Source organism: Mustela erminea, chromosome 9, assembly GCF_009829155.1.
Source record: "Mustela erminea isolate mMusErm1 chromosome 9, mMusErm1.Pri, whole genome shotgun sequence".
NCBI lineage: Eukaryota > Metazoa > Chordata > Mammalia > Carnivora > Mustelidae > Mustela > Mustela erminea.
This window is the reverse complement of record NC_045622.1, coordinates 17,059,687-17,082,122: the sequence shown is the minus strand read 5'-3', so window position 1 is coordinate 17,082,122 and position 22,436 is coordinate 17,059,687. Positions and strand designations below refer to the sequence as shown.

Sequence of the window (22,436 nt, the reverse complement as noted above, 5' to 3'; positions counted from 1 at the left end):
ACCTGGGTGGCTCAGTTGTTAGGCGTCTGCCTTCGGCTCCAATCATGATCTCAGGGTCCTGGGATCGAGTCCCGCATTGGGCTCCTGCTCAGTGGGGAGCCTGCCTCTCCCTCTGCCTCCTCCTGCTTGTGTGCATTCTCTCTCTCTCTGTCCCTCTCAAATAAATAAACAAAATATTTTTAAAAACACCCCCCCCAAAAAAAACTGTTCTTTAATATGCACCTGTAAACAATCTATATCTCTTTATGGCTTCCACTGAATAGAAGCTAAGAGTAAGTATGTCAGGGCCCATCCTATACCTCAAGACTCTTGTAGATGACTCATCGACCTGCCTTCTCTTCTCCAGGTCAAACCAACCCAATAAATTCTTTCCCCTTTAAAACACCGTAATAATGAGAAGGAAGAGGAGCAAGGAGGGGAAGAGGCAGCAGGGACAGCGGAGGCGGGGAGGCAGGAAAGAAGGGCGGAAATGCACAGAAAGCAGCTCCTTCGCACCAGTGCTTCTCAAACGGTATTACGCCTACAAAGCACGCGGCACAACGTGGGTCACAATGCAGACTCTGGCTCGGGAAGTCTGGAGCAGAACCTGAGATTCTGCCTGTCTAACCTGCTCCCAGAAAAACACCCCCGGCTGCTGATTCACAGACCACACTTTGGCAAGCAAGGTTTTACAAGTATTATCTCACAGACAAATGAGAAGACCAACAGCAGGTTACTGACTCGGCTCAAGGTCTGACTGCTAACGAACGGCAGAGCCCGGATTCAACCCCAGCCGTTCTGATTGCAGAGCCAGAGCTCAGCAAGACAACAGCTCCATGGGCTCCCAAGGTCTGCCCTGTTAGCAAGCTAGCCAGTCCTGGCCCTGCTCCCCAGTCCATCCTGGGGGGGCATCATAATGTCACAGCAATCTGGGTGCAAAGGCAGTGGACAGTGGAGTCCTACCACTCCTGAAACCTTCCCTGGCCGATTCAGACCTTCCAGGGGACGCAATCTCTAGAGAGCTCCTTGGCCAATGAAGTTGCACCTTTGCAAAATACATCAGGAGAGGGCAGAAAGAGACATGGGGAGGCTCCAGATAAACAATATGTATGTCTCCTTCCATCGGCCAGACTTCTCAGGGAAAACGATGGCCCTCCTTTTGGAATGCAGCTGCCGCCCTTCATGGAATCACACTTGCTACTAGTTCATCAGGACAGTTTTTGGCTTTTTTTTTCCTGCTGAAACGCAAACCCTCCGGGATTCCAGCTTCCAGATCCGTCCCTTTTTAATGTACTGATTATGCATGACTTGGCCATTCTCCAACACTCACACAGCTCCTCACTGACACTCATCCCTTCCCTCCTGGGCTGCTGATGGGGCCTCCTTACGAGCCGGGCTCCCGGTCTTCTCGCAAGAGAGTCGGGATTGCCACGACGCCCGCACCACCAGCTCTGGTCTCTGAGTCATAATTTCTTTCTATGTTAACTTTTCGCATCAGAACATCTCCATTTCAGCTGCCAAGTCTTTAATACAGCCTGTGTACAGACAGCAGAGAAACCTCTGCCACTCCCATTTATTATCTCCAAGCTCGGCGTTTCCCTTCCATGCAATCTTATCGCATATTTCATTATGGGATGGTGTACTGCGTCCAACGTTCAGTGGCTTCTCGGTAAGAGACGCCCAAGTATTCAGACAGAGTGAGAATGGGGTTTGGGCAGACTGGCCACATGTGGAGAGACCAATGGTACAGGTTCACCCTGGCCTGAGGAGGCTCCCAGGATGCAGGACTCCAAGGGCTGAAACGCAGAGGAGGGGGTCCTGCTGGCAACAAGATACCCTCACACAGCAAGCCCATGGTCAGGTCTCCAGAGCCGCCGCCCTCCTCCCACAGACAGGCTGCGTGACCTCGAGCAGGCCACTCAATGTCTCCAGGCTCCTGTTTGTCCAGCAAAACCATAAAACAACACTTAAGGTCTTTTACCTATCTCATTTATATATATACATATACATATATATGTATATATATGTATATATATATATTTATATATTTATAATTTACATGTATATAAATATATACACATATTTTACCTAGACAAAGAATTTTTTTAAACATATGAAAAGCCAAAGGCAGTCTTCTCAACAGCACAGGGCCCGCAGCTATTTCCTGAGCTCAGAAGGGTAGCCATGAAGGGGCACGCAGGCCAGGACCGTGCTGAGTCTACACGCAGGTGCCCACGGCCCTTAGGAGTTCCAGCCCTGCTCCAGAACACGATATCCAAACTGGCCGTCACTGACTATGGCTCCCACCAGCCCCTGCTCAGCGGCCGCATGGGACAAAGGTCTGCAACACAGCCCTTCCGCCGCCCTCCCTGTCTGTGGCTGCCTCCACGGAACCTGCTAGAAAGCGGCCCCCAGTGCTACCTCCAGGTGTCTCCCTCGGCGCACATGCAAGCTACCCAGCAGGGACACAGACAGGGCTCTCACAGGGACCAGGTCTCTACTCCAGAATCTCGAGGGTGTCCTTCGGGCTGATGTGACAGCGCTAGCAAATTCACTAGGAGGCTCCCTCTCTGGCCAGGGAGCAGAGTGAACAAAGCTCCCCACTGTGTTTCTTTGTCCACAGGCTTCATCTGCTGGCACGTCAGTCCCTGACCCCAGGCAGGGCTGCCCCTCTTCCCACAAGGGGACGTCTGGAGCCAGGGCCACACACACTGGGACCCAAGGACCAGCTCTGACCCTCAGGGGGATGGAACTTGGCCCGTCCAGTACTTGTACAAACGACACATAAGCTGCCAACCTGTAAGACTCAGCAGTTTTCATGTAAAAACCCAGACCACTGAGTTCCTCTCGGAAATCAGATCTGGCAATACTGGGCCCTTCACGGCAACCAGAGCCGAGACCGATGACAGCAGCCCCACACGAGCACCAAATCCCTTCTACCTCCTAGCCTCTCTTGGACACAGCGACCAAGGATCAATCGCCACATTCAAATTAACACGCAGAGGAATGCTTCTTGAACCTGGCACGTCTACCAAAGTGGGAAAATGACACATTGTCCCAGAACACCACACGCTTCAAAAGAAATGGGAGAAACCATTCTCCTCCCCAGAAGAAAGGGTGTAGGGACCAGGGAGGGAGGCTTCTCCTCCACTACCCACCTGGTCTCTCAGGGGCCTTTCAGTCTGTGACCCTTGGTCTCTCATCTTCAAAGCACCTAAACTCAAATGCTATAGAAGCCAACTGTGAAAACTGAGAGTGGGAGCACAGGTTGTCAAGAACCCACCCAACCGGAAGGGGTCCCATTAGGCTCTGTGGCGGACGGACAACTCGGCCCAGAACGTGCTTCTGGCATTTTCTGGAGCAGACCCAACCACCCAGCTCAAACCCTATCACTTCACAAAAGTAACCACATGTCACGTGGATCTCATTGCAAAAGAGCCCACGCCTCCCTCTGTTCGGCAGACAAGGGGTATTTATTGTTTTCCAGATTCTCTTCCATGTTGTAAAATGTATCCCGTCCATTCAGTCTCCAATCAACCACTTTTCGTTTTTGTTTTTGTGTTTTGCTGGCACGATAACCCCGCCAGATTCCAAGAGGGCAGGTTGGTGGCCTCCACGAGGAGTGCCCAGACCATAACCAATACTTACATCACTGCTCCTGGGCCTGGCCAGGGCCAGGCTGTCCCGGGCCAATGCCACGATCACGTTGCTCTTCTCCCCGGCCCAGTGCACCACCATCTGGTTGTGGGAATCATTCAGACTAACCTGAAAGAGATCAAACCGACACAGGAGTTAGGACCCAGAATGAGTGAGGGCCATGATATTCTAAAGCAAGACTCTCTCTCTTCCTTTGTCACTCGGAAATAGCTAAGCTTCTGGGATCTGGAGCAGGGGACCAGGGTGGCCTATTTTTCCTCCAGTGCAGATTCCACAAGACACAACTTCCCCCAAGAAGAAACACAAATCCCCTGCATTTTGGATACAAATGGATTGCAAAAAATCCCAGGCTCTCTCTGGCATAACCATGTCTTGGCTTATTCTTGCCTTTGCGTAAACCAATCTCCAGTTACTTTCATCCCTAACCCCTACGTGGGACATGCGCTCCTAAGGCCTTGAAGCCAAAACACTGACACATCTTCCTCACTCAGAAAAAGTGCACCGGCCAGAAAGACCACACGCTTTCCAACCTCCATTCAAACCGGTGCCCTGTCCGGCTGACAGGTGCTGAGCTCCTCGCACGGAGGAACAAGAGAGAACCATCATGGTACAAGTTTTATTTAATTCGTTTTGAACTGTCCCAAGTAAGGAAATATTTTCCAGGACTCCCCAGAAATGACCTTCGAATTCTCGCTAACAGTAGTTCCCAGACTTCTGAGTTTTGTAAACCAGGAAGATGAAAAATAATGAGAAAGGCCAACACAGGACTGGTCGGCCAAGTCTATTTTGCCCGGTTAAGGACATTAACAAAAACAGCCACTGTGTCGAGCCTGACTTGCTGTTCTCTGAACCGGTTTTCTCTGCTCCCTGGGGACAGAGCAGACTCGTGCCCAGGCTGCCTTGCAGTGAGGTGTGGCCTGGGACTGACTTTTGGCCACCAAACGTGAGGGAAGGCCGCCAGCCCCAGCCCCTGTCAGAACTCTGCTTCGTTCCCACCTGCAGGGCCCATGCAGGATTCCAGAGCCCGGACGAGACTGGAACCACAAGAAGGAAGGAGCCCACATCCCCAGTGAGGAAGCCCTCCACTGGTCAGTAACACTCACTTGGAACTCCCCACAGTGGGGGATCCCTTTACACCCTGAGCTTCTGGGGTCCACCCATTACGCAACTAGCCCTCCTGAGCAGCAGGATCACCATAATCACCATCATTTTTTCACAAAAGGACAGTTAAACTCCAAAAACTGAAGAAGGATCGATCTCGGAATAAAGAAGTTCTTTGAGACACTTTTGCTTTATGAAAAACTAACTCCATTCCTTTTAGTTTTCCTCCTTCACCAGACACGGAAGGACAGTCCGAGGGCCGGCGTCTCAGAAGCCCTGAGCTAACATTCCACCCGCTCTGTGTGAAGAGCAAACCGACGACCACACAAACAAAAATCCCAAGAGCTGCTGTTAATAGTCAGAATCAGGACACAGCCCCCCCGAAATCGGGAACATGCACGCTCCCTTGTGCTAAGCCGTGTCTGGGAGAAGCCTCTTCCAGCAGCGGCCAACCCGGGGCACAGTATAGAGGAAAACCAAGCTTCTGGGCTCCACGGAGCCTCTGCCCGATCCCCCCACCACGCTCACCTTTGGATTGATGCTAAGTCCGAGCCTGCATGGACGTGCCCTATGAGCTGCCTTCCCATGGACGTTCTGCAGCAGAACACCTCCTCCCTTCTCCTTTCTCCTTTCTATTCCTCGTCCTGCCGCCGCCCTAAGTTTCCCCACCCTCCTCCTTGAGGTGCTCCCAGATGTCACAAGGGAGAAGGGAAACACCTGTGCCACAAACTTGGCCAACAAGACGACAAAGGACCTCATCCTTAACTACTCTGCTCTGGCTCTTAAGCGCCTGCATTGCGTTTGATCCAGGATCCGAATGCTTTTGGAAAACTCCTGAAATGAGACCTCTGTAGAGAAAAGGACCTTTCCGTATTTTTTAGGAAAACACGTCATTCCAAAATGTGCCTTCTTGTTCCCACAGATAGGTCCAGGGCCGCATGGAGAGAGAGGGACAAATGAAAAACAGAAGTAAGTAAATAATGCACCTGAGAATGCTACCGGGGGGGAGCCAGCGGAGGAAATCTCCACCAGCGCGCTGATGAGGCCTTCCTCCAGCCTTGCCCATGTTCTTCTGGACGTTCTCCCACGTCTGCCCCTGCAGCTCATGCCTCTGGGAAGAATCTAGAAGCAGCTACAAATCAGAAGCCCTATAGCTCCAGTACCCTGGGAATTCAGGCTAAAGTCTTCACCCTCCAGAAACATTCTCACACTTAGAACCAGAGGGGAACATAGAGTGAGCATATCAAACTTCGACACCATGAAGGATTTGGCACCCAGAAGGGCCACCCGAGTTCTCGGGCTCTGGCATGAAAGAGCCCACCAACATGTGATGCGGGCAACCTCAGAACGGTCCCCCTGGCGGGTGACAATCAAGTCACGCTCTGAGCAGGCCACAGAGCCTCCAGTGATGAGAGTGGGAACGAGGTCTTGAGGCTACATGCTGAAGTCTTTCTCCCCGGAGGACACAAGATTTATGAGGCCCTCAACTAGTCCTAACAGGGGTGAAGCGGGGAGAGCAGCGCAAAGGACAAGCACAGAAGGTCCAAGGGCTTTCTGACAAAGGAAGCCGAGGGCAAGCTTGGTGAAACACCTTAAAAAAATAAAAAAGGACTTGATAAATGAGACACAGTTCATTGGAGCGGTCCAAGCAGCAGGGAAGGGCCTGAAACCGCCCCTCGGAAGGTAGAGAAAAAAATCACAGGCCCCCAAAATCTCTGCACACAGAAACAGCATCACTGACAACCCACCGTGTCCAGGAGGCCCCTGAAGCCTCAGCTGGTCACCGGCTGGTCGTTAATGCCCCCAGAGGTCACCCTGTCTGGGGCGCCCAAACCCAGCCCAGAGAACAACTCCAGAGATGCTGATTTAGATCCCTCTCTGATGGGGGGGTGGGGGGACTTTCCATAATTCCTGTTTTTTAAAAGAGACGCTCCGGGTGTCTGTAATGCACCTTCTCTGGGGAGCAGTGAATCTAGTCCATTCCCCTTCCTACCAGCAGGCCCTCGGATCCAACCAGAGGTAGCCGGGAAACCCGCTCTTTTGGGGAGAGGCCGTCTTTGGGTATCTGGGGTAGTTGTTGAAACTCCATGATCTGATACATGCCACACCGTGGACAAACCTCAAAAAACAGTCCGCCATTGAAAGAAACCAGACGCCAAAGGTCACAAGACTGCCTGAGTCCATACATGAAAGATCCAGAATCAATAAATCCTTATGGATGGAAAGCAGACTGGTGGTTGCCAGGGGCTGGGGGGCAAAGGGACCTAGGGAGTCACCCCTGCACAAGTGACAGGTTTTATTTTAGAGTGATGGAACTGGGCGGGGGGGGAGTGACTGCCCAACACCGAGATTGGACTAAAAGCCACTGCACTATTCAAGTCAAAGTGGTGAATGTTATGTGAATTTTGCATCAATAATTGTTTTAGGGCGCGTGGGCAGCTCAGTGGGTTAAGCCTCTGCCTTCGGCTCAGGTCATGATCCCAGAGTCCTGGGATCGAGGCCCGCATCGAGCTCTCTGCTCAGCAGGGAGCCTGCTTCCCCCTCTCTCTCTGCCTGCTTGTGATCTCTCTCTCTGCCAAATAAATAAAATTTTTAAAAATCCTTTAAAATAATTTTTTTTAAAAGCCTGTTTCTGTGACCTGTCAAGAAGATCACACTTCTGAGGTGCTCGTCTAATACCAAGGAGCTCCCGCTCTGAAGAACGGTGTCTTTCATCTCAGTCTTCCCGCTACCAAAATATGCAGCCCGAATGAGTCACAGAGGAGACGGGCTGAGGAGTGGGTCTCTGGCCAAAGCCATCCTTCAAAGGCTGTCAGCGGCATCTGCAGAGCCGCGGCGTCCCCGCGGGCCTCCCGGTCCCCGTTCGCTGGCCCCTGGTCCCCGGCTGCAGAAACGGCCACAAGCTCTGGGCCAGCACCCCCTTCCAGCCCCAGCCTCACTCTGAACACACCTCGGTCCCGGCCACCCCCACGCTATCTCTCAGCCCCCCTGGTGTTCCAAAGAGGTTAAATGATTTGCCTCATTATTTAGAGTGAGAAAAAGAATCTGCTGCCACCCAAGCCCCAAGCTCGGGGTTGTTATAAATAGAAGGGAGCACAAATAAATTGCTTGTCGTATGGAGGGACTGATGGCTCAGGCATTCGCTTACTGACGAAGGCACTGAGGCCTACTGGGTGCCAGGCACTCTTGGAGGCTTTGAAATAAATTCTCCCCTTGTCAAGGGTGTGCAGAGCACGCCTCGGGGAACGCGGTGTTGCAAGTCTGACCGGTGATGAGATATTTATAATGAAACTGTCAAAGTCTGTAGAGTCGATTGAGGCTTACTCAGGAGGATGGGGTCCTTAATGGAACAGGCCCCACGTCCTCACCATTCATTTCTTCTGCCATCGCCTCTTGAGAATCAGTCAAACCCGAAGATCAGGATGTCCTAGACACCCACATCCTGCGGTCCTTCCCTTGCCTGCACAGCTTCTCACCAGAACGAGGAGGACAAACAAGGCGGTCTGGTTCGTTCCTCTGCCTCCCTCACTAGCAGGGAAACACGAAGAAGTGTTTTTTAAAATTCTGCAACGAAACAGAAAACACGTACCGCGTCCTTCAATTTTGAGGACAGAGGCAGCTGCTGAAGCCTCTGAATGTCAGGACAGGCTCAGGAAACCAAAGATAGACTCCCGAGGTCCAAGGATAACAAGGTTTTCTCAGACCATCCATTTGCACGACCTAAATGCTAGGTAGGCAAACGGCCCCTCCGTGTCCCCATTCAGGACAGTGTCTTCACTATATTTAGCAAACCATTACCCTCGCTGGGCTCTCCACCTCTGAGGAAGAGCTAAAATCTAGTTTAAGAACTCCCTGCAGACAGCGCCTGCTCAGGGACAGGCTGCTGGAGCACCTGACTTGGGTCTGCAGGAGCTGCTTCACCCACACACCTCTTTCACTAACTCGGGCTGCCCATTCTACAGATGAGCCAACAAAGAGAGGATGAGCACGGATGATAAAATGGAGCATTTCACCACCATCTCCTTAACCATAGTCATGGTTAAGTCATGGAAGACAGGTAGGTAGGTAGGTAAGCAGATGGATGTCTTTCGCTTTCTCTCTCCCAAAAGGGTGAGAATCCTATTTTCACGGACTCACGACACCAGTCCAGAGAGAGCTACCTTTATTTTTGATCGATCCTCGGCAAGCAGAATCTAGCCACCCCTGACCTCTGTAGGTGGCACCCCTCCTGAAGAACCCCCCTTTGTCATTGAGCTAATAGCAGCTTTGCTCTTGTGGGAGGACCCCCTATTAAAAAGAACATGGGAAAAAAACCCTGTCATGAAAACAATCACCCCTTCATTTACCAGTTGGTAAATAAGAAAAAGAAGAAAACATCGGACCAGAAGGAACCTCCGAGAACATCTAAACCAATGTCCACTATTTTGCAGATAAAGGTTAAGCCCAAAGACAGAGTTAGAGGTGCTGTCCCGCCGGACCCCAGAGCAGGGCAGACAGCTGGAGGTGACGGCAAGCCCCAAACTGGGCTTTGTTAATTGGCTGCTGAGCACCTAGGCCAGGGTTAGCCTCAAATGAGGATGCTCCTGCGAACCCAGGCCATTTCCAAGAGCTCTGCAGGCTGCACCGCACGCACTTTCTTTGCCCTTCCTCTGTGGGCCCGCCGTTTCACCATAAACAGTACGCCGCCCTCGTTCATTCATAAATACATACGGAGCCCTTACTATACAGCAGACACCATGCTAGGTGTTAGGAAACAGGATTTCTGGGGCCAGGGGCATAACTTCGTGTGGGAGAGAGTGTGTGACTGCCCCAAAGACTGAAGACATGACCTACAGCAGGTACCACAGGAAAAAGGGAGACGAGTTAGAGAAAATGTGATGAAGGAGAAAGACTGGACCCAGACGAGAGCAGAGCAAAAGCCAGGAACAGGGGAGACATGGGGACTGTCAGATTTGAAAAGTTACAAGAAAATAAATACAGCCAGGAGAGCCAAGAGGAGGGCAGAATTATGGGAGATCTAGGCTTTCAAGGGGGAAAAGAGAGTTCACAGCACCCAGGCTGTGGGTCCCTGGCTGAAAGCAAAGCATTCACTGTCATATTTACGAGAGGCAAACGCACCACAGGCCACTGGAGACGAGCCACAGGCCTGGGTTTGAGTCTTGGTCTCCAAGACTCGTTAGCTGCAAAGCCTTCGGTACGGGGCAACGTCTTTTTGGAGCCTCGAAATACCTGTCTGTGAAACGAGGAGGGTAATTCTTATCTTCCTGAATTTATGGGACTGTGAGAAGCAGCCAGTGAGGGGTTACCTGTGAACAGGTTTCACGAATTTCAAAATGCCTTCTGTTGGTGGCCCGTCATTTACACCAGAAGAAGCCATTCTTCACAAAACAACTCCATGTGAAAAATGAACGTTTTCCACCAGGGCTGGAAGCTAGAGGCCTCAGGGGTACCTGAGGCTGCCGCACATGGGTTGGGGGCGGGGGCACTGATTTCTAGCGCTTTCCTTGCCCCAAAGGAACACATTTAAATCCTGCATGGAGCCCTCACCTTCTTGGTGGCTTCCTTACCACGCTGAGGGAAGCTAATGGAGGCAGAGCCCATGCCACCCAACAGCACGGCTGAATCCCCGGGAATACAGGATGCTCTCAGAGCTGCAGGAGGGCAAGGCGCCTGCTGGAAGCCCCCCTGCCGCACCCCCACTGCTAGCTCAACCCCCCAGCTCAGAGCAGACCGGCCTCTCACCCCATCCGAGCCCACAACCCTCCTTCATCTGTCTCCTCTGAAGAGTCCCAGCCTCGTTTGTGCAAGAACCCTTCCATCACCACCACCAGCCGGGCGGATGCCTTGCCCAATCCAGCGAGCCTCATGCACAGCGAGCTGCAGGATTCTTTTTAGACTTCTCAGTGAGAGAGCTTCAGGGGATTAAAGATATACAGAGGAGGTAAGGCCCGGGGGCCCAGCCTCCCATTCTGCAAAGAAGGCTTTCAAACACTTCGAGTCTCCCCAAACACTCGCACAGTTTCCCAGGCCACGCGCCCTCCTCCACGCGGTCCTCACGCCCTGCCATCAGCGGGGTCTTCTGTGGGGATCCTTGGGCCGGCCGGCACCGGCCTTTCTTCCCAGGTCCCCAGGCCGACCCACGTGGAACGGCTGGGCTAATGGGAAACCGGTTCCTCTACTCTCTGGACCTCACCTCCCCTCCCCCCATGACCCATCTCAATGGCACCCACTTGAGTGTCTACAGTGACAGCCTCCAAAAGTAGCCTTTGACCCAAGGCTGCTTTGAACCCCAGCCCTCCAAGCTCAATGAGATCCTCCCAGCTTTTCCCGATTTCTTCTGGACAGAGAGGTTTCCTAGGAGTTCAAAATGTCATCAAAACACTACTAAGCTTCCCAGTCCACCAGAGTAAAATGGATCTCACCCCCGTACCAACTAGAGTCTTAAGTGCCCCATCAGGAAATACTCAATAGCTCAAATCCACATCTACATAACATGACTATCACCCTAACCCCCTTCCCCACTTCGATTCATAGTTACTCAGGGAAAGAAAGTTTCTACTACATAGGTTAGTCTCCTTTCTAAGCAACAGAAGCAATATTACTCACTTTCTTCATTTAAAACCCCAAATAAGGTGGGGGGGATAACACACAGCACACTGGCCCCCACCCGGCCCAAAATGCCTATGACATAAGTACATCTTTTTATTGCCCTCGTCTGCCACTCAGATTTGGGACATAATCACATCAGCCTGCCTTTCTGAGAATTCGTAGCTGTGTTTTTAATCTAATTCAGGGGACTAGGGATAAATCATCGTGAAGGGTCCCGATTTTCCGAGCCAGGAGCTTGCAGCAGCGGCAACAGCAGCGGCATGTTAAGCTACGGGGCCAGCCGGGAAGGGGGCGGGGGTGAGGGGGGAGGCTCCGTGCAGTGATGAAGGCCACACGGCCAGGCCCGCGCTGTTTGTCTTCATGTCAGCCTGCAGGGTCCCGGGGATGACAGACAGAGCCAGCTCCACTGCAGGGAGTCAGGAAGCGTGCAGGAAGCGGAGGGCAGGGGCGGGAGGAGACAGCTCCAGGGTTGAGGCACTGTTTACACCACGCACTGCTCAACAGACGTGCGGGCCTATGCACCGCGCCAGCAAAGCCTGGTCCAAGGGAGCTGTGTGTGTGAGGCCACATCAAAAGTGAAGGCACAGGGGCGCCCGTGGGGGGCTCCGTCGGTTAAGCATCTGCCTTCGGCTCAGGTCCTGGGATCAAGCCCTGCATCAAGCCTACTGCCTGCTTGGGCTCTCTCGTACACACATTCTCTCTCTCCCCCTGGCAAATAAATAAATCTTAAAAAAAAAAAAAGTGAAGGCACAGAGACCAGCCTTTATCATCACCCAAGTGACTGATGGAAGGAGGCAACCGTGCAGAGGTCCCCCCCCCACGCCACTGCCAACCAGATAAATACTGCAACCCCCTGATCGTCCACGGCCACTGATGCATTCCGACCTATGCAGGAGAGGCCACTGTTTCCAAACACCTGCCCAGGCAGTCCACAGCCACGGAAACCTGGCTACAGACTGCAGCCCTCAACTCTTGCTTTAGCCCAGCTGTTTTTCGGGGGGAACATACACAGGCCTCTGCTGCAAATTCAGTGTCTCTCCCAGGCAAAGCAGAGGGTGCCCAACACTGGAAAAAGCAGGCCACCCGCCACTCATTAAAGCTATGCCTTCCAACCCAGCAGCCCACGGCCACATGTGGCCATTTCCACTTATATTTAAATTCATTAAAATTAAGTGAAGAAAATAAATTGAATTCTTCCGTCGTCCCGGCCCCGTTTCAAGTCCCCCACTGCCATATGTACTCATGGACACGCTGGGCCACACAGACAGAGAGCGTCTCCGGAACAGCAGAGAAGGCGGTGTTAGAAGACCTGCCATGAGCCCAGGAAGACAGGGTCTTTCCGCTCTTGGCCGGCAGCAGTGATACGATCGTGGAGGTCACCATTCTTATTAACATCGACCCAGTGGGTAACAGAATGCTGTGCTCATTTTTAACTCCCCACGGCGGTCCTGATTGTTATGAAGTCCTGTTTTTATGGGATCCACCCCAAAGCGCGCAGACCATTCCTCGTGGGATAATAAAAAACCTGAGAGGGGGTGCTCACAATAAGGTAGGAGCAACCCAGATCTTGAAGCTGAGCAGCACCGACCCTGCCTTCCTGATTTATAGCATTCTCAGCCACTTCAATGCTAGAAGGCAGCCCGTGGCACTTCTTCGAAGGCCCTAGGTCCACAGGTCGATAAACCAATAAATTAGGTCGAAATTAACTGTGGCTCATTTTAAACTGAGGGAAATTGATTTTTGCATCTACGTGGCTGGACTGAATATGCCCTGTTGCCAATGGATTTGGGTGCCCCTACAGGATACGTAGGAAGGTTTTGCACTCGACAAAGAAAATACCTCACCCCTAGCAGCCCAGACCACTTTTTTTTTTTTTTAAAGATTTTATTTATTTATTTGATAGAGATCACAAGTAGGCAGAGAGGTAGGCAGAGAATGAAAGAGAGGGGAAGCAGGTTCCCTGCTGAGCAGAGAGCCTGATGTGGGGCTCAATCCCAGGACCCTGAGATCATGACCTGTGCCGAAGGCAGAGGCTTTAACCCACTGAGCCACCCAGGTGTCCCAGGCCAGACCACGTCTAAAGAAATACTAAGCCGCAAACACTCAAACCAAAATTGTAGTGAGCTCCCCTTCCCTTTCCACCACAACTAAATCTTTAAAAATGGAGGAAAAGTTAGTGTAATACTTCAGCTTGAATCCATTTCTGCGCAGCAAACTCTCCATTACCCACATCTGAAGTACTGTTGGAAATTCTAAATGCCAAACAGGCTTCCCTGAACGCATGTACACCAGCCATTTCACAGATCGGCTGCTCGAAGAACACAAGCTCATTTTAATATTCACCTAAGCCAAATTTAATCAGGAAAGTAAACTGGTGCTTTAATAAAATGGCTAAAAATACGCGGCAAAGGCAACGAGGTTCCCTTTTGGATTAAACATCCCCTCCAGATCGTTAGAATGTTCCTGTCTGTCCGCTACGGTGGACAGGACACGGCTGGCTCCGTCTGTCTGTGGCTCTGGGATGACACGAGGATGACACGAAGACGGCTGTCATCTTTAAGGAGGAACAGACCAAAAGTACGACAATGAAAGGACCCGACGACATCAGCCTTTGGCTTTGGGACACGAGTTGTGGTTAGGATCGGCCTCCTGGATCCCAGGTCTCAAAGCAATCGACTACACATACCATTAACTTTATTTTACAGACTATAAAGAAACCATTCCCAAAAGCAACACAAGTTCAAAGCAAGATCTGTGGCCTCTTGGTTCTGACATTTTCACAGACCTGGGCTCTTCGCCTCTAGGGAACTGCTCTCCAGCAGCCTGCTCCAGAACCAGGGCCATGAGGTGGCTCTCCTGGCCTGCAGGAAGCCTCGAAGTGCGATGAGAAGCCGTCTTCCTTCCCAGGCCTGGAGGGAAAGAAACAAGCCCCCCTACTCTAGGACACTTCACGGAACTCCCTACTTTTGACAGTCGAATGCCACAAACACATCATGGAGCAAGAGTTAACCTCATCATTCATGCTGTCAGTGGCTACGGATCACGGAATGCACTGATCTTACCAATTCCGAATTTTCTGCACCTCTGTGCCATTACATGCGTAGAATGTTTCTGGAAAGACATGCAGACAAACAGAGGATAGCAGTTGCCAACTGAGAAGAGGAAACACATAAACGGAGGACACGAGAGAGAGGGCAATTTACTTCTCACTGTATTCTCATACATATTTTATCTTGCAGACATGTATTACCTCCTGAAGGCTAAATAGACATGTTGGACGCCTTTTCGCCTTTTCGTTGCATTTGTTTACATCTCCCGTCTCCTCACCCCTCCCCGTCACCTCTCACAGCCTCTGCCCACCATCCCCCATGACGTACAAGCTCCTGATTGAACTAAACGGTAGCCAGAGACTGAGCAAAGAGCCCCCACGCAGCAAGAAGAGACGCCAAGTGGAACCGGGAAGTTTTTCAAGGTCACGTTCTTTACCGAGCCAACCCAACATGCCCAGCAACTCCTCACCTACGTAGAAGCCAATGTGAAACAGCACATGCTTTGCCTTCTCATCTTCTGGAAGCAAACAGGTCAGGCATCCTACCTTCAGAATCAACCAGCCAATTCTTCCCCAAGCAAGTGTATCATGTAAGAATCTCCTCGAGAAAGATCTAAAGCTACACGGTATTTCATCCCCAAAGGAGGTTCTTTGTCCCAGGGCCTCGTGCTGTAATAGACACTTTATTTTTCAGTCTCAAATCAGGACACTGAATACTTCTGGCCTCTAAAAAGCAGGAATTATGAAGAGAGAGCTCACTGGAAGGAAAACAAACCTGTAAATCCTGTTAGGCTTTGCGCTTCATTCCAAAGGATTTTTCCCCAAAACAATACCATTAGCAATACCATGATGGCCCTAAAAGGGAGGATTCTGTACAACAGAATCCCAGTTCTTTATTCAAAATAACCCTCAGGACAGCACAGCAAAATCAGGACTCCCCTATCCTCACCTCCGAGAGAACCAACTCATTTTCACTCTGTCTGGGGGTTCACCGTGGTCCTTCTTATAAATACCTTTTCTGTAACTTGCATGTGCTTCCTACCCTCCAGGCTTCTCTTCTTCCAAGTGGGCAGTCGGTCCACAAATTATTCACTAACGGCCTCCCCAGTGCCAGTCACAGAGAAGAACAAGGCTTGATCCATGCCCTCAAGGAGCAGAGAGAGATGAGACAAACAAGCAATTATGACATGAGGCTGTTAGTGCTGTAACCAAGCTCAAAAGAACTCTTCCCACTGGAGCCCGGCAATCCTAGGAGGTGTTCCTTGGCTGCCAAAGAAGGGAACAGGGGTTCTGCAAGCCAACACAGGAGTGGGGAAGACCATCTCAGGCTGAGGAAAAGCAAACATGATGCTACAGAGGCATGGAGTGAACACAAAGTCAGAAAAGAAACTCCGTGTGGCAAGAATTATGGAATCCCCCTTCTTGGACTCCACCCCCTTTAGAAGGGGCGCAACTTCTAACCCCTGAACTTGGGCAGAAAAGTCCTAATATCTCACAGCAATTTGTGTTCACTACTCTTACCAGACTTTATTATTATAAACATGTCCGCAAGGAATCGTGGCAGAAGCCAGTCCCCCACATTAGAGAACACGAAGATTAAAAACGATCACAAGAACCATGCCTGGTTTACTCCGTAGGTTAGTGGAGCCGAAGAAAAAGAACCGACATGCCTACACCGGGCTCCTTCTCAGCAGCAGGCAGATATCCCCCTGCAAAAGCCCTTCCCGAAGCTGGTGGCCTTAACGTCACCCCTCCAGCTTCTTCGGTCAGGCAGCCTCTGCCTCCAGCCCTAATCTGTGTTGCCAGGCATCCTCTTAACCTCACTCAAAGGTCAGAGGGCAAGAAGCTGCAGAGTGTCTGAGCCCACTGACCTTATCCCACCATCTCCGGTGCCCTCCCATATCACACTACCCTCTAAAGCCCGACTACAGAGCCATAACTCCCCTCTATTGTGCCTGTGTGTTTGGGCCCGTCCAGCACGTGTCTACAGCCGCACCTGCTTTATCTGTGCCTTAAACTGTAAACTTTCTGAAAGCAGGGGTGAAAAATTCCCCTCCCTCGCTCCTCCGCCCGCCCTTCGCACGCGCATCTCTATTCACAGCCACACTCCCTTCAAGCGATACAACGGGAGAACACTGCAATTCCTCAGGTTTGAAAAAGTGAAAGCGGAGAGGGGATGAAACGGAACTTGGCTTAGAGCTAGAAGCAGAATGGCCGTATGATTTCTACTTTGCGTTCTGACACGGAAGAGTGAGGACAGCGCTTTCGTAAGCAGCAGGGACAACTTATCAACTAGGTCTGTCCCAGAGAAAACAGAGGCAAATGGTCACCCTTGCTAGAGAGCTCATTCCGAAGAGAGCTCCAAGAGGGGCACACCATCCCTCTTGGAGTCCCTGACTCCTGCACCTGCAGCCTAAAGGGGCTTTGTCAGATGTGTTTGGCAGAAAGCCCAGGACCAGGAAGTTCTTCCTTCTATCTAACTGAGATCCTTGAAGATTCAAGTTAATGCCTCTTTTATTAATCTTGGGCCCTCAGAGAAAACACTGCCCTGGGCCTTCACCCTTGGTAGGAATTCCTCATTACTGGTTCAACAGCTAGCTCTCCATCCTTCAGCTGAACCAAACTCAATCGGGCTGGTTCACAAATCAAATCCAAGGAAGAAATGGTACCTGTACGTATACTGTTCAGACTGGGATGCTCTACCCTTAGCCAAGGCTACAGCGGCAGGGGACCTGGGCTCCAGGAAGAACTGACTGCTCCCAGCCCCCAGAGAGCTGACTCAAGCCCACAGCAGAGCTGGATGGCCAGGAAGGCTCCGTGAACAAGGCAGTCTCTCTTTCCCTCCCCTACTCAACACCAGGATGCTGCCGACCCAGGCGAGAATGATGACCTTGCTGTCTTCTTTTCCACATACAAAAAGAAGTCTCTCATGAGGGTGCAGAGGGGAAGAAGGTCAGGACCCAGACACAAACGGAGCCGGCAGGCAGGCCCCAGCAGCCTTGGCCCACAGCAGTTTACACACTGCTCTGCACATGATCTTCCCAGGGCCTGGTGGTAGATGCAAGTCAAGTGCTCCCACCCATACCACCAGCCCCTACGCCCTTAAGAGCCATATATTTTTTATTTTAGAAAAGAATTATTTAGGGAGCATTGTATAAAGAGAGGGCAACTATTTGATCACCCAAAGGTCACTGAGATGATGCCAACAAAAACTAAACAGCAGGCAACCCTGCCCCACGTGACCTTGGGCCAGTCATTTCACTTTTCCCAGCCAGCGTTTGGTCATCAACAAAATGGCACAATCAGTGAGATGGTTTATAAGGTCCTTCCTGGCTCTAAGGGTTGAACATTTAACTCTCCACGTTTCCTGAAGAAATGGCTAAAGAGAATCAATGAAGAGGGGCAGAATTCACACTAACCTTTTAACTTCTGCTTTAAATGGGAACATTTTGACTCTAGAAACCGGGTCATTTACCATCTCCTCTGGTCCCACTTCTTCTTCCCCACTGACCTTCTAGTTTTGCTGATGTCAACCTTAACCACAGGGCTAGGAGTCTCATGAGGCGATAACAGGGTCAAATTAATTTTGCCAATGCCGATACTAACCCACAAACTCGGTCTGCTATTCCTAGCAGTAAGTCTGGCCATAAAAGTGAAATTCATGTTACTCATGATCTAATAAGCCCATTGCCTGGACAGAAATAAATCATTTGCTGAATAACAATGCCCACCAAATTCTTGCAGTCTCAAATCCCTAAGGGCCATGAGTTAATTTTCTTATCCAAAAATAAAGTCAGTATCTCCAAAGGGAAGGTGGAAAGAAAGGACAGACCCTCCCTCCCCCAACAAACAACAACAAAATCCAGCCCTTACACACACACACACACACACACACACACACTCCTCTTGCTCTGGGCAGAGCAAGAAAGTCACGCTTTCAGGTTTGCCCACCTTAACTGTGGGTAAAAACGGTCGGCATGGAGTCCCCCTCCCCTCACTGCTCCGTGTGTAAGTATACTGCAACTGCAGGCTGCTCTCGCCTCCACTGCCAACTGACGGCCCACTAAAGAAACCCGGTTTTTCACCCACATGTAACATGCAGCTGCACCCCTCCTCTACCTGCTGGAAACTACACGGGTGTGCACACACCCTGCGGAAATGGGCACTGCACCCCGCGAGTTACCTGGAAGACGTTTGCTAAAATCGACAGGAAGAAGGAAAGATGAATGCAATTCAAGTGCGAATGGTCACACTCCTGCGGGGGGGTAGGGGGGGACACGGGGACACAAACGCAAGCCGGGAAGTCCCCAGGGGCGCCGGCACCTGGGAGGCGGCCGCGGAGGATGGATGCGGGGCTGAGGAAGTGCGGGGAGAGGAGAGAGCTGGGGGGAGGCGGGTGGGTGGCCGGCCGCTCACCTGTCCGTACACCTTGATGGGCTCCGGCTGCAGGGCAGCGCTCCGTCTCCTCCGGAGCGGCTTCTCGTCCGCCCCCCGGGGCCCCCCGCGCGCCCACAGCCGCAGCTCGCGCGGCTCGCCCTGCACCACGCGGAAGCCCCGGTCCTGGGGCAGGGGCGCGCGGCCGCCGGGCAGCGTCTGCGTCCACACCTCGCACAGAGCCCCGGGCGGCAGCAGCGCGACCAGGGTGAATAGGAACGGGAGTCGCGACTCCCTCCTGCTGCTCCGTGTCGCCATGTTCGGGCGAACGCTGCTGCAGGTGGCGCCGCCGCCAGGAGAGAATGTGCAGCGCGAGGCCGGGACGGCGGCTGGGCTGGGGCCGCGCGCGCCGCTCCCGGGGCTCCAGGCCGCCCGCGCCGCTCGGGGCCGCCCCGCTGCGCCCGCCGCCGCCGCCGCCGCCGCCGCCGCCGCCGCAGCCGCCGCCGCCGGGTCCCGCTCGGCTCGGCGCGGCGCCGTCACGTGTGCGGCTCGCCGCGGCGTCCGCTTCGCGCACTTTCCGCGCTCGGCGGCCTCGGCGCCGCTCGGGCCCCTCCCCCGCGCGGGGATGGGGAGGTCAAGGCAGCGAGCGCCCGCTGGGGTGCGTCCCCATGCCCGCCGGCGGGCGCACCGCGTCGTCCGCCCTGCGGCAATCGAGAGTTGGGCTGGGGCTCGCTCGTCTTCCCCGGAGTTAGTTGCCTCCTGTCCCGGGTCGCGTCGAGGTAGTCCTAAACCGCGGCGGGTCTCCTTCACCGACTGCAGCAGCCCCGGGTCGCGTCCGGCCCTGGGACCACCTCCTCAGGCCCCCGTCGCATCCCCACCTCCGAGGGACAGCCCGGAGCCAAAGAAAATTCGCTCTGAACGCGCAGAACGCGGCAGCCGGCAAATCAGGAGCCGGATGAACCCGCCCCCATTGTGAAACTCACATGGTTTCTACTACTCTGGGCATCAAAACGTACCTGAAGTGGCCGCAGCCCAAAACTACCCAGGATCAAGCTAAACTGCTCGGGCATTGAGCACAGTCACTTGTGCCCCCTGCACAGAGGCAGTACAGCGAGGGTATGTCTGACAAGGGACTTGCCATGTCCCGACGGGTACGCAATTATACAGGGTTCCTTGCACACGAGAATACCTGTGCATAACCCAGGGCCTGGTTCAGGGGCTTGCTTGTGACCCTGCAGAGTGACCCAGCACGGAGCCAGCCTACCGTGGCTGCAAAATGGACATATTCACGAGTCCGTTCAGCCTGCATTCCGCACCTGCTCCAAATCTCCAAGCCTGTAAAGCTTGTCACTGTGGGTAGGAGGGACAGACCCTCAAGGAGTGAAGGGGACCCACCTTAATCCTGAATTCAGCTTGAGGATCCAGACCCTCTCTGAACTGCAAGATACTACTCCTGCAGTGGGAACTGCTGAGGCACACCCAAGGTAAAATATAAAATATGTTTTTGCAGATTTGTAGGAAGGGCCAAGGCCTATCCACCATGGCCTATCCTCTGTTCCATTTTATATTTGAAGGTGCTCTGAACACAGATCCTGGTTTCTGATAAAACTAAAGACAGAAGAAGGAACAGGGCTAAAGGTGAGAAGACTGCTATGGTTGTAAAAGTCCTTGGTTTCAAGGGAGGAGGGGGTGATCAGTTCAGCTCCCCCCAAATGCTCCTCGTTCTCAACAAACCATGGCTGCTTGATTTCACCCATTGCCCCAAAGTCCTCTCTGGTTAGCTTATTGGGGCTCCTTCCGTGCCCAGCACCACCCTGCCAATGGAGGGATAGCCATTTCTCACCTCCTTGAACCCTGAGTTCTGCCACCCTCCCCGATAACACGCCCCCCCCCACCCTAGAGCCAGCCAGACCAGCCAGACTTTTGGGGAACCTGGCCTCAGGATGTGGAGTCCCCTTCCTCTTCCCAACTCCAGTTTTCTCCCCGAGTCAGGTTCCCCGCACACCCCAATTTCTGTCCACCTCAACATCATCATAGAACCACCCAGCTCTTCCTACCAAGCAAATCATTTATCCGCTAGGAAAGACACGGAACCACCGTCAACTGCCACTCGCAATCTAGACCAGCATTGTCTTGTCAGGGCCACCTTACCAGGAGGGGACCACCCTGCCACCTCCGGGACCAACAGTGGAAACGCTGCTACCCCCATCTAACCCCCAAGGGAAAATGAGAGGAATGTGGCTAGAGTCACAACACCCCACAGATGATCCGATTATTGTTTCTGCCGATGTGTAGTTAATGACAGCCTTCTCCGCAAGAGCAAGGGTCAGCGTCCCAGCAGGAAACAGAGACACGTGTCCCCTAAACGTGGATTTGAAGACAAAGAGACACGCCCCCCCCCCAACACACACACACAAACTGCTTGTTTGAGGTTCAGATGGCAATTTGCAGGGAGAGCTACTTGCTGATTTTTGATTTTGATATGCAACTTGGAAGCTGGAGGGCTGGCAAGAATGCTCAAACATGGTTAATTTACTCCTTGAAAGTCTTCCTCTGTAGTCATTATCTACATTCCAGGCCGTTCTCAAGTGGTTAATCAGCAAAGCCTGAGATCGTGTGTGCCTCCTAAGCACAGGGCAGAGTGGAAAACGCGCTGAATTTTGAGTTAGGAGAACTACTTTCTAACTTTGAGGACTTGGCCAAATAAACACTATAAGCTTCAGTTTTCTTACCGACAAAAAAAAAAAAAAAAAAAAGATATTTTAATCCCTATCTGTCACACAGTACGGCTCAAGAGTATCAGAATCATGGAGATAGAATAAGTACAATTGTAAAGGCCGCAGATAGAAGTATTACGGGCAGGTGCATTGGAGACAGGCATTCTAGGCCCAGCTTTGCAACCAAGTGGTCATGTGATTTTTGTCCTGCTCATCTCGCCTCTCTAGGCATTGGTTTCTTCATATGTGAAATAAAAAGAGATCCTGAAGCCCTGATCATTCCCTGCCCCCTTCCAGATGCCCACCTGAGCATGAGATGGGAGCAGCCCCAGGTGAGGCCACCCAGGGTAGGGGTGGGAGCTGAATTGTGCAATTCAGCGGCATGTCCCTCCTAGCTTCAAAACAGGATCTGTGTTGTAAACAAGCCAGCACTTCCTCCATGCCTCCAAAATAGCCTCAACATTGGGGAGACAATGTGGACAGAGGCAGTGCCCTCATCCCTTTCTGTCCCCACTACATGGCCTTGCTTTTGATGCTTTGCAGTATCCCAAGGGAAATCAAAATGCATAGGAATTTAATGCTAGTCTCACAGCTATATAAAAAAGACCTGAGCCTTTCCTCAGACTTTAAACTGCCCTCCTCTGTCCTGCCCATCCTAAGCCATCCTGAGCTCAGGTTGGAGATGAAGCTAGACAGAAACCACCCAGAGGTCTTGGTGCCCCACATTTTTATTCAGGTGGCATCATATTTAAAATAGTTAACAAAGGGGTGCCTAGGTGGCTCAATGGGTTAAGCCTCTGCCTTCGGCTCAGGTCATGGTCCTACGTTCCTGGGATCGAGCCCTTCGTCAGGCTCTCTGCTCAGCAGGGAGCCTGCTTCCTCCTCTTTCTCTGCCTGCCTCTCTGCCTACTTGTGATCTCTGTCTGTCAAACAAACAAATAAATAAATAA

At 52.2% G+C, this 22,436-nt stretch overlaps 1 protein-coding gene across 2 annotated transcripts in view; it reads right to left on the bottom strand.

Annotated features, from left to right (window-relative positions):
• Positions 1-19,139, bottom strand: part of SORL1 (sortilin related receptor 1) — a 147,599-nt gene extending 128,460 nt beyond the window's left edge. The window contains exons 1-2 of one of the 2 annotated variants that reach the window (XM_032359124.1): positions 18,812-19,139; positions 3,628-3,744 (exon numbers count right to left, since the gene is read on the bottom strand). In XM_032359124.1, the coding sequence (XP_032215015.1) occupies positions 3,628-3,744; positions 18,812-19,087 (393 nt within the window). In that variant the 5' untranslated portion in view covers positions 19,088-19,139. The remainder of the gene's footprint in view (positions 1-3,627; positions 3,745-18,811) is intronic. The other variant, XM_032359125.1, reaches the window with a different exon arrangement.
• Positions 19,140-22,436: the final 3,297 nt, after the last annotated feature.